This window comes from Myxocyprinus asiaticus, chromosome 35 (genome assembly GCF_019703515.2).
Source record: "Myxocyprinus asiaticus isolate MX2 ecotype Aquarium Trade chromosome 35, UBuf_Myxa_2, whole genome shotgun sequence".
NCBI classification, from domain to species: Eukaryota; Metazoa; Chordata; class Actinopteri; order Cypriniformes; family Catostomidae; genus Myxocyprinus; species Myxocyprinus asiaticus.
Genome location: NC_059378.1, coordinates 3,872,324 through 3,886,699, shown reverse-complemented (window position 1 = coordinate 3,886,699; position 14,376 = coordinate 3,872,324). Strand labels below are relative to the sequence as shown.

General features: G+C 40.1%; 1 protein-coding gene across 1 annotated transcript in view; it reads left to right on the top strand.

Moving 5' to 3' along the window:
* The window catches only part of LOC127425844 (actin remodeling regulator NHS-like), a 96,307-nt gene extending 83,104 nt beyond the window's left edge, over positions 1 to 13,203 (top strand). The window contains exons 4-8 of the mRNA XM_051672141.1: positions 3,994 to 4,189; positions 4,729 to 4,860; positions 4,987 to 7,965; positions 8,117 to 8,252; positions 8,757 to 13,203. Of these exons, the coding sequence (XP_051528101.1) occupies positions 3,994 to 4,189; positions 4,729 to 4,860; positions 4,987 to 7,965; positions 8,117 to 8,252; positions 8,757 to 9,360 (4,047 nt within the window). The 3' untranslated portion in view covers positions 9,361 to 13,203. The remainder of the gene's footprint in view (positions 1 to 3,993; positions 4,190 to 4,728; positions 4,861 to 4,986; positions 7,966 to 8,116; positions 8,253 to 8,756) is intronic.
* The last annotated feature ends 1,173 nt before the right edge of the window (positions 13,204 to 14,376 follow it).

Here is a 14,376-nt window from a genome sequence, read left to right as displayed (position 1 = left end):
CATTACTGTCACTTTTACTTTATTAAAATCAGCAAAGATTTTACATACAAAAAAATGAGTGCATGCAATATAAATGCGGACATTTTTGGAAAAAGAGAAATACTCAAACCAGCCCATCTGGCACCAACAATCATGCCATGGTCCAAATCACTGAGATCAATTTTTTTCCCCATTCTGATGGTTGATGTGAACATTTACTGAAGCTCCTGACCCGTATCTGGATGATTTTATGCACTGCACTGCTGTCACACGATTGGTTGATTAGATAATCACATGGATGATTGTTGGTGCCAGACGGGCTGGTTTGAGTATTTCTGTAACTGCTGATCTCCTGGGATTTTCACACACAACAGTCTCTAGAATTTACTCAGAATGGTGCCAAAAACAAACAACATCCAGTGAGCGGCAGTTCTGCAGATGGAAACGCCTTGTTGATGAGAGAGGTCAACAGAGAATGGCCAGACTGAGATGCGAGTTGGTGCTATTTTGGCAGCACGAGGGGGACCTACACAATATTAGGCAGTTGGTTTTAATGTTGTGGCTGATCGGTATATATACTGTATATATATATATATATATATATATATATATATATATATATATATATATATATATACAGTACTGCACAAAAGTCTTAGGCACATAAGATGTTTCACAAAAGCATTTGTCTTAAGATGGTTATTTATATCTTCAGCTTTAGTGTGTCAATATGAATATGTTAGACTCCCAAACATTACTTTTGCAAATAGAAAAGATTAGAATAGAAGAACAGGGAGCCCTGCAACAGATGTCATGGCCCCCACAAAGCCCCCCACTGGACATCGTGTCTGTCTGAGATTACATAAAGAGACAGAAGCAATTGAGACAATAGATATCCTACAAAGATAGAAGAACTGTGGCGAATTCTCCAAGAAGCTTGGAACATCCTATCTGCCAACAACCAAGAAAAACTGTGTCCAGGTGTAAGTAGGAGAATTGGGGCTGTTTTAAAGGCAAAGGTGGTCACACCAAATATTGATTTAGCTTTTTTATGTTTACTGGACTTTGTATGACATTAAGTGATGAATGAAAACTATTTATGTCATTATTTTTGAAGACATCCTCACTATGCAACATTTTTCACAAGTGCCTAAAACGTTTGCAGAGTACTATATATATATATATATATATATATATATATATATATATATATATATATATATATATATATCAAAAGTGTTTTCCTTGCATTTAACTGCTGCAGGAGAGGCCAGTCAAGGAGGCTGAATTCAAGCCAGTTCTCAGATAGGTAAATGACATCATTACTTAGAGTATTTGAAAGCAGGTCTCATGACCTTGTTCTTTGTTTTTTGAAGTACAGTCTTCATCAAGGACATCGGTTGGATGTCATATCAAATCGAATCCCTCCATAACAATCAAATTCAGTAAATTCCTTCTCTAACCCTTTTTATTTCAGCTCGTGTGTTTCAGACATGAAGTTCAGAAATGTCTTTGATAAGTTTATTCATAGAAATCTGATCTGTTGATCCAAAGTGGATTTCCTAGTTGGAGTTAGGTCTATTTTGTTTTATTTTGTGTTTGTGTGTGTGTGTGTGTGTCGTCCCTGTTCCCTGACAGCATGCACACTCCATAAACATAACATAGACATCACATCAGACTTTCCATATTTGATTTATGACATCAAGTACATGATTTATTTATTTTTTTGTTGTTCTCATACATCGTTTAGTTATGTATTTTTCCATGTTTCATTTAGTACCAGCGCTCACGATCCTCCACCCCTATTCAGTGTTGTTACTTCATACCCTGGATTAGAAAGGTAATTTGTCCCCTTAATGTCCGCAGATTCATATTCCAAGTATCATCTTCCCTCTAACACTTTACTAACATTTTCTGTTTTTCCTTCCTGTATTAACATGATTCTCCAGATGTAAATATTTAATGTCTGTTCATGACTTTTTCAAATATCATATCTTTTCTGTTGCATCTTTTCACTGCTTTTGGCAAAGAATCTACAAAGATTCATGGAGTTCCATGCATTAGTAAATCCTAATGATAATAAAACTATTAAAGACAATAAAGGGTATTTTCATATTTATTAGCAGAATCAGCCATTTACTATACAGTAATAGAAATGATCATTTGTGAAATAAACAGTCAGTATGAAAACATAATATCAACTGGGACGATATATAGATTTTTGTAAATTGAAATTTAAAGGAGAGTTAAGTAGCCAACACAAGTCTCATATCACTCATAAAAATCAAATCAGTCCCAGCCTGGGAACAAATGTAAATAAAAATGGCCATTTGTGTGGTGTACTGCGTTTGGTATAGCACTGCAAGGTCCTTGAGTATGTGTCAATGCTATACTCTTAAAGACTTTCCTGTTCCTTTTGTGTGAAAAAAAAAAATAGCAGCTTTGTGATTTATTCCCTGATTTTGTGCTCTTTCTGGCTTTCAGGTCATTATTTTATAGATTTTCATAAAATTATTTAGTTGTTCTAAAGAAATGCATTCTGGCACGAAGCCAGACAAATAAAATTAAATGTTTCATTCATCTACTGTATTCTCCTCTCTTACCTGTCCCTTTTCATTTGCTCTGCATTTCTTATCAACATAGAAAATGTCTCTGCTATTACATATATACACAGATTAGCCAAAACATTATGACCACCTGCCTAATATGCTGTTGGTCCTCTGCATGCCGCCAAAACATCGCCGACCTGCCGATGCATGGACTCTACAAGACCCCTGAAGGAGTCCTGTGGTATCTGGCACCAAGACATTAGCAGCAGATCTTTCAAGTTTTGTAAGTTGTGAGGTGGAGCCGCCGTGGATCGGACTTGTTGGTCCAGCACATCCCACAGATGCTCAATCGTATTGAGATCTGGGGAATTTGGAGGCCAGGGCAACACCTTGAACTCTTCATCATGTTCCTCAAACCATTACAGAACAATGTGTGCAGTGTGGCAGGGCGCATTATCCTGCTGAAAGAGACCATTGACATCAGGGAATACCATTTCCATGAAGGGTGTATCCCTGGTCTGCATGTTTAGGTAGGTGGCACGTGTCAAACTGATGTCCACATGAATGGCCGGACCCAGTGTTTCCCAGCAGAACATTGCCCAGAGCATCACACTCCCTCCACCGGCTTGTCGTCTTCCCACAGTGCATCCTGGTGCCATCACTTCCCCAGGTAAATGGCATACACCGCCGTCCATGTGATGTAAAGGAGAACAGGACTCATCAGAACAGGCGACCTCCTTCCACTGCTCCAAGATCCAGTTCTGACACTCGCATGCCCATTGTAGGCACTTTTGACGGTGGACAGGGGTCATCATGGGCACTCTGACCGGTCTGCGGCTATGCAGCCCCATACACAGCAGGGTGCGATGAACTGTGTGTTGTGACACATTACAACCGTAACCATCATTAAAAAGAATTGTATGACTTGTGCCACAGTAGACCTTCTGTCGGTTCGAACCAGATGGGATAGCCTTCATTGCCCTCGCGCATTGATGAGCCTTGGGCACCCAACACCCTGTCACCGGATTTATGGTTTGTCCCTCATCGGATCACTGTTGGTAGGTACTCACCACTGCTGACCGGAAGCACCCCACAAGCCTTGCCATTTAAGAGATGCTCTGACTCAGTCATCTGGCCATAACAATTTGGTCCTAGTCAAAGTTGCTCAAGTCTGTACTCCTGCCCATTTCTCCTGCATTCAACATTTTGACCATGAGAACTAATTGTTTGCTTACCATCTAATCTACCCAGACCTTGACATGTGGTCTTGTTAGGAGATGATCAACATTACTCACTTCACCTGTGAGTAATCATGATGTGTTGGCTCATCAGTGTATATAGATTTCTTATCCTGTAGATAACATTTTATTCTTACATGTAATTGTTTACATTATATGTGCATGAATTGATTTCTTAATTCATCAGTCTTATTCTGAATAACAGTCCTAACATCATCCCATATTAGGCGGGTACCAACACGGAGACAGATGGAGAAATACCAGTGCTGAGCCACAGGCCTAAATGTCCAGTTCCCAATGTCCCTAACACCCTGGACAAACAGACGAATTGGACCAAAGCCCTGCCTCTTCCCTCACCAGAAGAGAGAATGAAGAATGACTCTCAAGTGGTTTCATCCTGTATCATTCCCATCAATGTCTCTGGTAAAGAATCGTTACATCAGAGTCTGACAGCAATTAAAAATATAGTTCACCCCAAAAATTTAAATCTGTATGACTTTCTTTCTTCTGTAGAACACAAAAGGAGATGTTTGGCAGAATGTTTACTCTGTCACCATTCACTTTCATGGCATCTTTTTTCCATACAATGAAAGTGACTGAGGCTGTCATTCTGTCTAATATCTCCTTTTGTGTTCCACATAAATAAAGTCATACATGTTTGGAACAACATTAGGCATGAGTAAATTATGACATTTTTTGGGTGAATTATACATTTGAGAAATACAGACTACAAAAATAAAATAAAACAATCTATTATGTGCTAATTTCACATAAATAAAATAATAAATCAAGGACTGAAAGATTTGAAAAATATTAAAGCTTTTTAAGAGAATGTGATATTAATATACTAAGCAGATTCTGGTTATTAATCAACAGAATTTCCAGCAGTCTCCCTGATAAAGTAATGCCATGACAGATGCTTACCTAGTTCTGAGGGATTATATTTTCCTCATTCTCCACAGGTGTTGGATTTGACAGAGAAGCCAGTGCTCGCTGCTCTCTTGTTCACTCGCAATCGGTTCTACAGAGGCGTCGGAAACTCAGGAGGCGAAAAACGATCACTGGCATCCCCAAACGAGTTCAGCAAGACATGGGTATGGCCAAATTATACTTTCCATCTAAAGTTTCAGTTCATCAACAGATTTAAATTGAAATAAATTCAAATGTAAAGCCTTTTTGCAAAGTAAAGTTTATTGGGTAATAATTGTTTTTACCTGTAGACTCTGATGAATCACCTGTGGCTAGAGAGAGAACAGTGATTATCCATGCCAACCCACACAAGTCACTGTGGCATGAGGAGCTCTCTCTGAGCGGCCGAGTTTTGCACACCAAGGACTCTGGATGTCAGACAGATGACTTACTGATTGCTGCTCCATCCAGGAGGCGTATTCGTGCCCAGAGAGGTCAAGGAATTCCAGCCTCTCTCTCACATTCAACAGGAAACATCACCTCCCTGCCGGATCGTTCTGATACGGTGTATGCTGCAGCATCAGCTATGCGCATCCGTTCTAGAAGCTTACCCCGTGAAGGTGGACGGCTTCTAGATGAGGACCAAGATGACAGTGATGATGATGATGATGACGAAGAGGAAGATGAGGAGCTCTCTCCTTATGAGGCTGAGGACTTTCTGCCAGGCCCAGGACAGAGAATCCCAAAGGATGAGGAGGAGAGTACCGACGACCAGGCCATGCCAGAGCTCCAGTTTGGAAGTCTCAAGCGTATGCAGCACTCTGGGAGCCCTGACCATGCATGGATTGAGAGAGGCAGATCCAGGCTCCCACGCAAAGTTGACATGGGGAGCTGTGAGATTTCCTCCAGCTCAGATACTTTTAGCAGCCCCATCCACTCTGCCTCGACTACAGGAGTGCTTGGCAGCCAGATCGACCATAAAGAGGATCACCAGTCCTCAAGTGGCAACTGGAGTGGAAGTAGCTCCACATGCCCATCACAGACATCTGAGACTATCCCGGCTGCTGCCTCACCTCCCCTGACTGGATCCTCACACTGTGATTCAGAACTTTCCCTCAATACTGGCTCCCATGTCATTGATGACAGCACTGGCTTTATAACTGACCCCTGCCACATGGACAAGCCACAAGGACAGGGGCACAGGTCCAATTCTTTCACCTCATCAGCAACTGATCAGTTGGATGATGCAGGGGTCAGCACTGCAAGTGATGGTGAGTGGAACTGCACCCAGGACATACAGGATCAGCTCTGCCCCCAAGAATTCAGCCCAAAGCATTCCAGAGAGGATGAGAGTGGTGTCAGCTGTCCCAGTTATTCCAGTGGGGAAACATACGAGAGCTACAGTGAACAACTGTCCACTGGGAAATCAGAGACACACTATATTGTTGACACTGAAGGATTCTATTCCTCCATGCACTTTGATTGTGGTCTTAAAGGTAGCAGAAGCTACTACAACTATGCAGCCATCGACCCTGACTGTGGCCCATGTGGGAATATAGCACCTGTCATGGGTGAATACCCCCAGTCAGAATACAGAGCTACCAGGACACTGGGGAGAACATGTTTCTCTTTAAGAAAACCAAAGGCCAAACCACCCCCACCAAAACGTAGCTCTTCATTAAAGGAAACAAGCAGCGGTGTGAACGTTCTAGAGCAGAACGAACCAAAGATTACTAGCGAGCTGCCACTGCCCTTGTCTTCCAGAGAGATGAAATTGCAACTGAACTTAGCTGGTTCTGCAGGGAACCTTGAGACTGCAGGTCTTGAGTCACTTGGCGCATGGGGAGTGGAGAATGTTACAGATATACTCGACTGCTCCTCTCCATTCAGTTCCTCAGACACGCATTCCTTCAAGGACGAAGGTGCTGTGCAAGCAGACTATGCAGACCTCTGGCTCCACAATGACTTGAAATCCAATGACTCTTACAGGTCACTGTCCAACTCTAGCGCTGCTACAAGTACAACTGTTCTCGAATGCATCAAGTCACCAGAAAATGCAGAAGTGCAAGCCTGTCGACCCAGGTCCAGACCTACTTCCCCAACTCTTCCTCCACCTGAGGGTGACTTTAAGCTGAGTTCTCCTGAAAAGCTGGCAGGCTTGGCGTCCCCTTCTAGTGGATATTCCAGCCAATCAGAGACACCTACATCTTCCTTCCCCTCTGCTTTCTTTCCAGGACCGCTGTCTCCAACCAGCGGCAAGAGAAAACCCAAAGTACCTGAAAGGAAATCCTCACTTTGTTCTCTCCAACAGCCACAGTTTTCTGTCAGAGATCCAGGCAGGAGAGAAACTGACTTCCAGGCCATACCCCCCAGTCACCTCGACCTTAGTGCTCTTCTCAGCAAGCAGTTTCCTTACAGGAATCAGATGCACATTCTCCACCAGAACAAGCAGAAAGCTGCAATAGCTGCAGCTGCTGCTGCAGAAGCTCGCAATGCAGTTGCCGCATCTTCTACAGAAAGTGCAGCAAGTTCGGAATCTGGTTCAGCCCATTTGGCCATCACTCCAACTGTTCTTAGATCCGTGCAACTGCGATCTATTTGTAGACAAGTTGATGGAAACAACGAGTATGATCTGGTCAGTGTTAATCAAGCAGCTCGTCCCAGGTGTCCCATAGTAAATGATCCCCTATCCTCTCGCAACAAGTACAACAGGAAACCGCCAGCCTATAAACCCCCAGCAGTGCAGCTCTGTGAGTCGCAGGTTCCACTGACAGACAATGTTGTTCTTCCCCAAGAGGAGGTGAGAGTGAGACAGCAAAAGCTTGGTCCTGGTACTTACTGGGCAATGACTGCCTTCAGAACACCTGTAGACCCTACTCCTGAAAAAGATGAACCTTTAACCAGATCGTCTCTAAGTTCTGAGATGCTCAGGTCTCAGCAAGAACAAGACAACAGAAAGTTCCAAGATGAGCAACTGGCATTTTCACCAGAGAGACTTAAACAAGTACTTCATCAACTAACACAGCCAGACTCTTCAACAGAGCCCCTGTGTTTGGCCAGCACAATGCCACCCCCAGCTTACAGGGAGATTCCGAGGAGCAATTTTGTACTGTGCAACAGTCCTGTCAAAGTGCCTGTTTCTACTCAAGAGGCATCGCACACTTACACAATCAGCGATGTACAAGGCAGAGAGGAGGATTATGAGACATCAGGTATTGCAACCAGAAGTGCCTCACAGGACATAAGGGAGGAAGGGTCAACCCCAGAAACAGAGGACTACTTCAGTAAAGGTAATTGAAAAATCCTCTAGTTTCACAAAGCAGAAATTAGAATTCAATCTTCTGCAGTTGGTCTAATTGCTGATACACATACATTATTTCTTAATAGACTGTTATCATATTGTATACTAAAGCTTTTGGGGGTTACCTTGAATTTTAACAGAGTCTACTCCCAGTGAAAATTCAACATCTCCTTTGACCGATGACTCTAAACCTGATGATGATGACGATGATGATAGTGTTTTCCCATCTCCCAACAAACTACGCACAACTGAAGATCTGTTTGCTATGATACACAGGTAAGTCTGATTGTTTTATCATACAAGTCAATGCAAAATCTTAAAGTTTGTTTGGCATTGCATGTAACCATGGAAACTGATCCTGACATGGCTCTTGTAATATATGTATAGAATTATGACAAGAATATTTTACGCAATATGCAGATGCAAGTGCTTGGCCAACATATTGGCAACGGACAGTCTGGTTGAACAAGAACATGCGTTCTTGCGTTACTGTGGTGATTAAAAAAACCTCAGTACTCAAGGTGGCAATAGAGTTACCTTCAAAAGTTTGAGCCATAAAACCAGATGCGTTATTATTGAGAAGTAGACAGTTCATGTCAAATTTACACTATAGCGTCCCTTATGACAACATTGATAATGCAACGCATACTTGCATTGTGTTATGAATTGCGGTCTGACACATTGAGCTTGCGTTGCTAGAAGAGTCTGCTTTCACGTACTTGTGTAGAGTATGTTTCTGACTTATTTCATCTAAATATCCTATCACCCAAATTATTTCAGATCTAAACGGAAAGTGCTCGGACGTAAAGATTCGGGGGAGCTGAGTGTAAAAAGTCGACCTGGTGTTGTACCTGCAACAGCCCCTGTCTGTAATCCTCCTTTATGCCTGGTCATCCCTGCTGCCTCAGTCCCTCCAAACATCTCCCAGCGAGCCTCAGGACCCATCTACAGAAGTGCCAAAAAGTCCAGCACGTCCAGTGAGGAGTTCAAACTCCTGCTACTGAAGAAGGGTAGTCGCTCAGATTCGAGTTATCGCATGTCTGCTATAGAGATCCTGAAGAGCCCTGTCACACCCAAGTCTCAAGGAGAGCTGCTATTAGAGACTGCAGGGCAACCAGAGGAGCCCTCCTTAACCCAACAGGAATCTCCTGGTGGTGAGGATCCCCTTCCGAGTCCATTTCCTAAAGCTAACAGTGAGGGATTCTCCCCGAAAACACTGACCATGTCAGCTGCTTCTAGACAGGGACGATCTAGAATTCCACCTGCAGCAAACAGCAGCCGCTATAGCACGCGGAGTCGGCTCTACACAGCCCCAATGCAGGCCATATCAGAAGGAGAGACTGAGAACTCGGATGGAAGTCCACACGATGACCGCTCTTCCTAGTGGCATAAACATTTTCACTAAGCAAAATGATAAATTAAAACATTTGGGAGTTCTATATGAACTGAATGAAAGTGCTGTACACGAATTATGATCTACAACATTTTTCCCTCTAAAATGTTTGCTGCATCAAAAATCTTGATTTCTTTTAGCTACTTTTATACTCTAGAGGTCAGATGAAAACTGGAAAGAAAATAATGCATTAATGAATTGTGTGGATTGTTGGCATTTTGTCATCATTGAAAAATGACTTTCGTCATAATCCCACTTTTATTTGCTCACAAAATAAGAATGCGATATCAATTGTATTACAGTCTTTGTTAAGACATTGGAAAAAGTTTACTTATTGCTTATTTAATATAATGGAAAACAATCCTATTTCCATCATCCCATCACAAAAATATGGTTTGAGTGGTATTTAATGATCCAAGGTGCAGAGTTCTTGTGGGTGTCCATAAATTACAGTGTAATTTATAGAAATGAATCTGTAGGCATTAGGCTTAAGCTGAGTCACACTAGCCGATTTTTCCAGCGATTTTCAGGCGTAACCTTCATTTACTTTATCACCGGCCAGTAGGTGAGAGATGGAGCTCTGATTAGCGTTTCCAAGCAAGAGGTCATTTATCCCTTGGCAACTTGGACTCCATGTTGAGTTAATGGCACTGAAAACTGGAAAAGCAGGACAAACTTGTTAGTAAAAAACATTATGTCTCTGGGCTGGGCTCTTGTGATCTCATCAAGTGACCAATTAGCTTTTTTTTACAGAAGAACTAACAAGACGTCATGCTGATCTGAACATTTACATCAGTACATCATCACAAACACAGATTCAATGATTTTTTTTAAATTAGAAATTTCAGCTTTAAACATTTCAGCAAAAATCAGCTTTACTGAGGACAATCGCGCCATGGCCTTTCTCAGCAGGGTGTGTAAGTGTGCAAGGGAAAAGGCTTTTGATATAAAGGAAGCCAGAGATGTTATAAACATAAGTCTAGAAGTGGACTGGGTTGCAAAATCCTTAAATTCTTTTTTTAAATTAAATTATAATACCTTAAATATACTTGAGATGGAATACTGTTATCGATTTACCACTAGAAATCAAGGCAAACGGACATACAGTAAGTAATACATTTTTAGTTTTCAGATTACATTAATGGAGCATCTGTCACATGTGTGTTTGACTCTTTGTGAGGTGTTTTTTTTTTTTTTTTTTTTTATGCTGTTTGAATCTTGGACTGAGCCAAAATCATTCCAAAATTAAACCCTTGTACCTGTGTTTAGTTTACCATTTTTTCAAAGACCCAAATTGGGTTGGATATTTGTCACGTTTTTACAACCAGAGTCCAACATGGAAGAATATTTTGCTTCAAAAGAAATGAGGACTTCAGAGAAACTTCAGTCTCAATGTATTCTGTGAATACCCTTAAAATCAAGCATACTGTTCAACTGAAGAAGAATGGATTCACTTTTAAAGGTCTTCTCTGAGTTCCAAACTCCTAGGAATTAGCTAGATTTGTCAATCCTACACTGTGCCACTAAAGGGAAGGTAACAAGCTGTTAAAAGATCATCCGTTGGTCATCAGTTTCTGATGTTCACTGTGTTCGTAATTCAGTTGCTTCATCCTGTGTACAGCATGCAATAAAACACAAGAACATGTCAAGTAGACATCTCCACCAAAAAAAAATTATTTTCACTTTTACTTAAATTTGTTGAGTATGTTCTATGTTCGGTAAATGTACAAAATGTGTAAGATTTGTTGAAATTTGCAGTTTTCACATCATTGTACACACAGTTTGAGCTTTATCCCTAAAGTGGAGGAACTAGGCAATCTAATGTAATGAAGCACCGTCCATGTAAAAGAATGGAGCTTGGAAAGAACAGATTTAGGCAGAAGGGAATATTATGGGGCCATTGTTTTAATACTTCTATTTAAATGAAGATGGAATTCATTCTACTGTGAACACAAAATGTTTGCCTCTGTCACCATTTGATTGCATTTAATTTTTGGGTGAACTAAATTGACTGCAAACAAGCAGCGGTGGTTAAGTTGGTTGCTCATCTGTATATACACCGATCAGCCACAACATTAAACCACCTGCCTAATATTGTGTAGGTCCCCCTCGTGCCGCCAAAACAGCGCCAACCCGCATCTCAGAATAGCATTCTTCTCACCACAATTGTACAGAGCGGTTATCTGAGTTAGGTCTACATCTACACGATATTAGGCAGGTGGTTTTAATGTTTTTGCTGACTGGTGTACATGGATGTTTGACTTATGTAATATTTCAGCCTTTTTTCTCCACTGTTGTTGGCTTGTCATGTACTGTTTGTCCATTGAATTTGTATTGTTTTTTATGAGGAGAGATATTATCAGATATTTTCTCATACAATCTAGGTGCTGCAATGCGCCAGAACCACGTCTTTTCTTTCCTTATTTCTCCTTCAATATAAACCTGTCTAATGGTTGTCGCAATTAACTTTGCTTTATGACTAACGACTTTTGGACGTGCAGACGTTCTCTCCTTTTTTTCCTCTTGTGTCCATGCACTAGAACTAAATCTATAAAGTCTTCTTTTAGATTGCAACATTTAATAGGGAAAATATATATATATTTTTAATTATGGAATATTTTATCCAGTGAAGTATTTTGTTAATACATTTGGAAAAGAATAATGATAAAGCTTTATTTAAGTAAAAATAAAAATGTTTGAACATACGTAATATCAGGGGTGTATCGGCCAATGATAAAGATACAGAACATGTAAACCTTTCTAATTAGCTGTAAAGTTGCATTTTTAACAAATAAGCTACTCTTTATGTTATGTAACTGCTGTTAAATGTTTTGGTGCTTTGAATTCTATACCCAGGCCATATTCTATCATTTTTGCCATCCAAAAAAAGAGAAGAAACAAAAGATTACCGTTACACAACACTCGTGATAACTCAAACAAAGTTCAGATATGTAGCAATGTATATGTCTTTCTGTTTTTATTTCAGTTTTCATACAGTAGCCACATTTGAGGTATCACCTAGTGGTACCCGTAGTGAAGCTGACCAGACAATTTCGGCCTTGCGTTCAGTCTAAATATTCATGAAAAAACAAAGGAAAATCACATAGGGGGCCATTTCTTTGGACTGTTTTAAACATGTAAGATACTTTACAAAACTGATCATATCAATAAAGAAAGAAGTTAGGAAACAAAAAATACACTCTGTTGAAGAGTTATTTTATTGTTTTCTTTCCTTTGTTGTAACTGAAGTGTCATAATTCATCTTGGACTATTTATATGGTTTTGATTTTAATAAAAGCGTTGTTGAATTACTCTACATTAATGGAGAAGCACAGTCTGTTTTTGCCAAAGGGTTTCAGATGTGTATTGGTGTGATATAATTACAAATTACAAACAGTGAATTGATGAATTAAAAAATGAGGGTTAAAGTGAAAATGTATTGGAACAAGATGCATCTCATTCAGTTACAATAAATAGGAAACAAATCTCACTCAGCATACAGGCTCCACTGCAAGAGATTTGAATCCATTTTGTATTTTTGTATAAACCTGTACATATGATCTTTTTAAAGTAAAAAAAAAAAAAGAGAGAGAGAGAGAGAGAGAGAGAGAAAAGACACAAATGTTTCCTTTTTTTAAAATGTTTTAAAAGTTTACATTAATTCCAAGCCTTTGTATATTTTTGAGCTGTGCAACTCTCTGAGTCCCGTATTTATTTTTTAGTAAACATTGTGGGAATTCCATTGTAAATTTTAACCATTTCTTGCCAGCTCAAGTGACTGCTTAGTAACTGTGCATAGAGAAAGCCAATAAATGTGACTGCATTGGAAAATAACTCTTGGTGGTTGAAGTATGATTTTTATTTTAAACTTTCTAAAATGCAACACTGATTCAGCGTGATAAACATCTTACAGTGATAGCAGAATCAAAAAGTCCTGTCATGTGGCATAAGACTAATAATCTGATGCCAGTCTGTACTGCTTCAAACCTCCAAATATGACGTTCCCCTCTGTGTCATTAAACATTTTATAAAGACATCTTTGCAAAATTAAAATAATTGGATTTTATAAGTGCAATTGTACTAAAACAAAATTAATTATTCAAATGTTATATGGAAATACACACTCACCGGCCACTTTATAAGGTACACCTGTACGTCTGTTTATTCATGCGATTATCTAATCAGCCAATCATGTGGCTGCAGTGTAATGTATAAAATCTTGCAGATACGGGTCAGGAGCTTCAGTTAATGTTCACATCAACCATCAGAATGGGGAAAAATTTGGACTGTGGCATGATTGTTGGTGCCTGGTGGGCTGGTTTGAGTATTTCTGTAACTGCTGATCTCCTGGGACTCTAGAATTTACTCAGAATGGTGCCAAAAACAAAAAACATCAGTGGCAGTTCTGTGGATGAAAATTCCTTGTTGATGAGAGAGGTCAACAGAGAATGGCCAGACTGGTTCGAGCTGACAGAAAGGCTACGGTAACTCAGATAACCACTCTGTACAATTGTAGTGAGCAGAATAGCATCTCAGAATGCACAACATGTCGAACCTTGAGACGGATGGGCTACAACAGCAGAAGACCACGTCGGGTTCCACTTCTGTCAGCCAAGAACAGAAAACTGTGCCCACTGCAGCCTCAGTTTTGGGTTACTGTTACCTTCCTGTAAGCTTGGACCAGTCTGGCCATTCTCCTCTGACCTCTGTCATTAACAAGGCATTTCCGTCCACAGAACTGCCGCTCGCTGTGTGTATACTTTTAATTAATTTGACAGTGTGTCTTTTTCTACTATAGTAATGTAAGATGTTTAAAACAGAAAATAAACATTTTCAATTAAAATGTATTTGTATAGCACTTTTCACAATAAATATTGTTTTAAAGCAGCTTTAAAGCAATATTCCAAGTTCAATACAAGTTAAACTCAACCAGCAGCATTTGAGGCATAATGTTGATTACCAAAAAATATATAAAATATTGACTCGTCCGTCCTTTTCTTTAAAAAA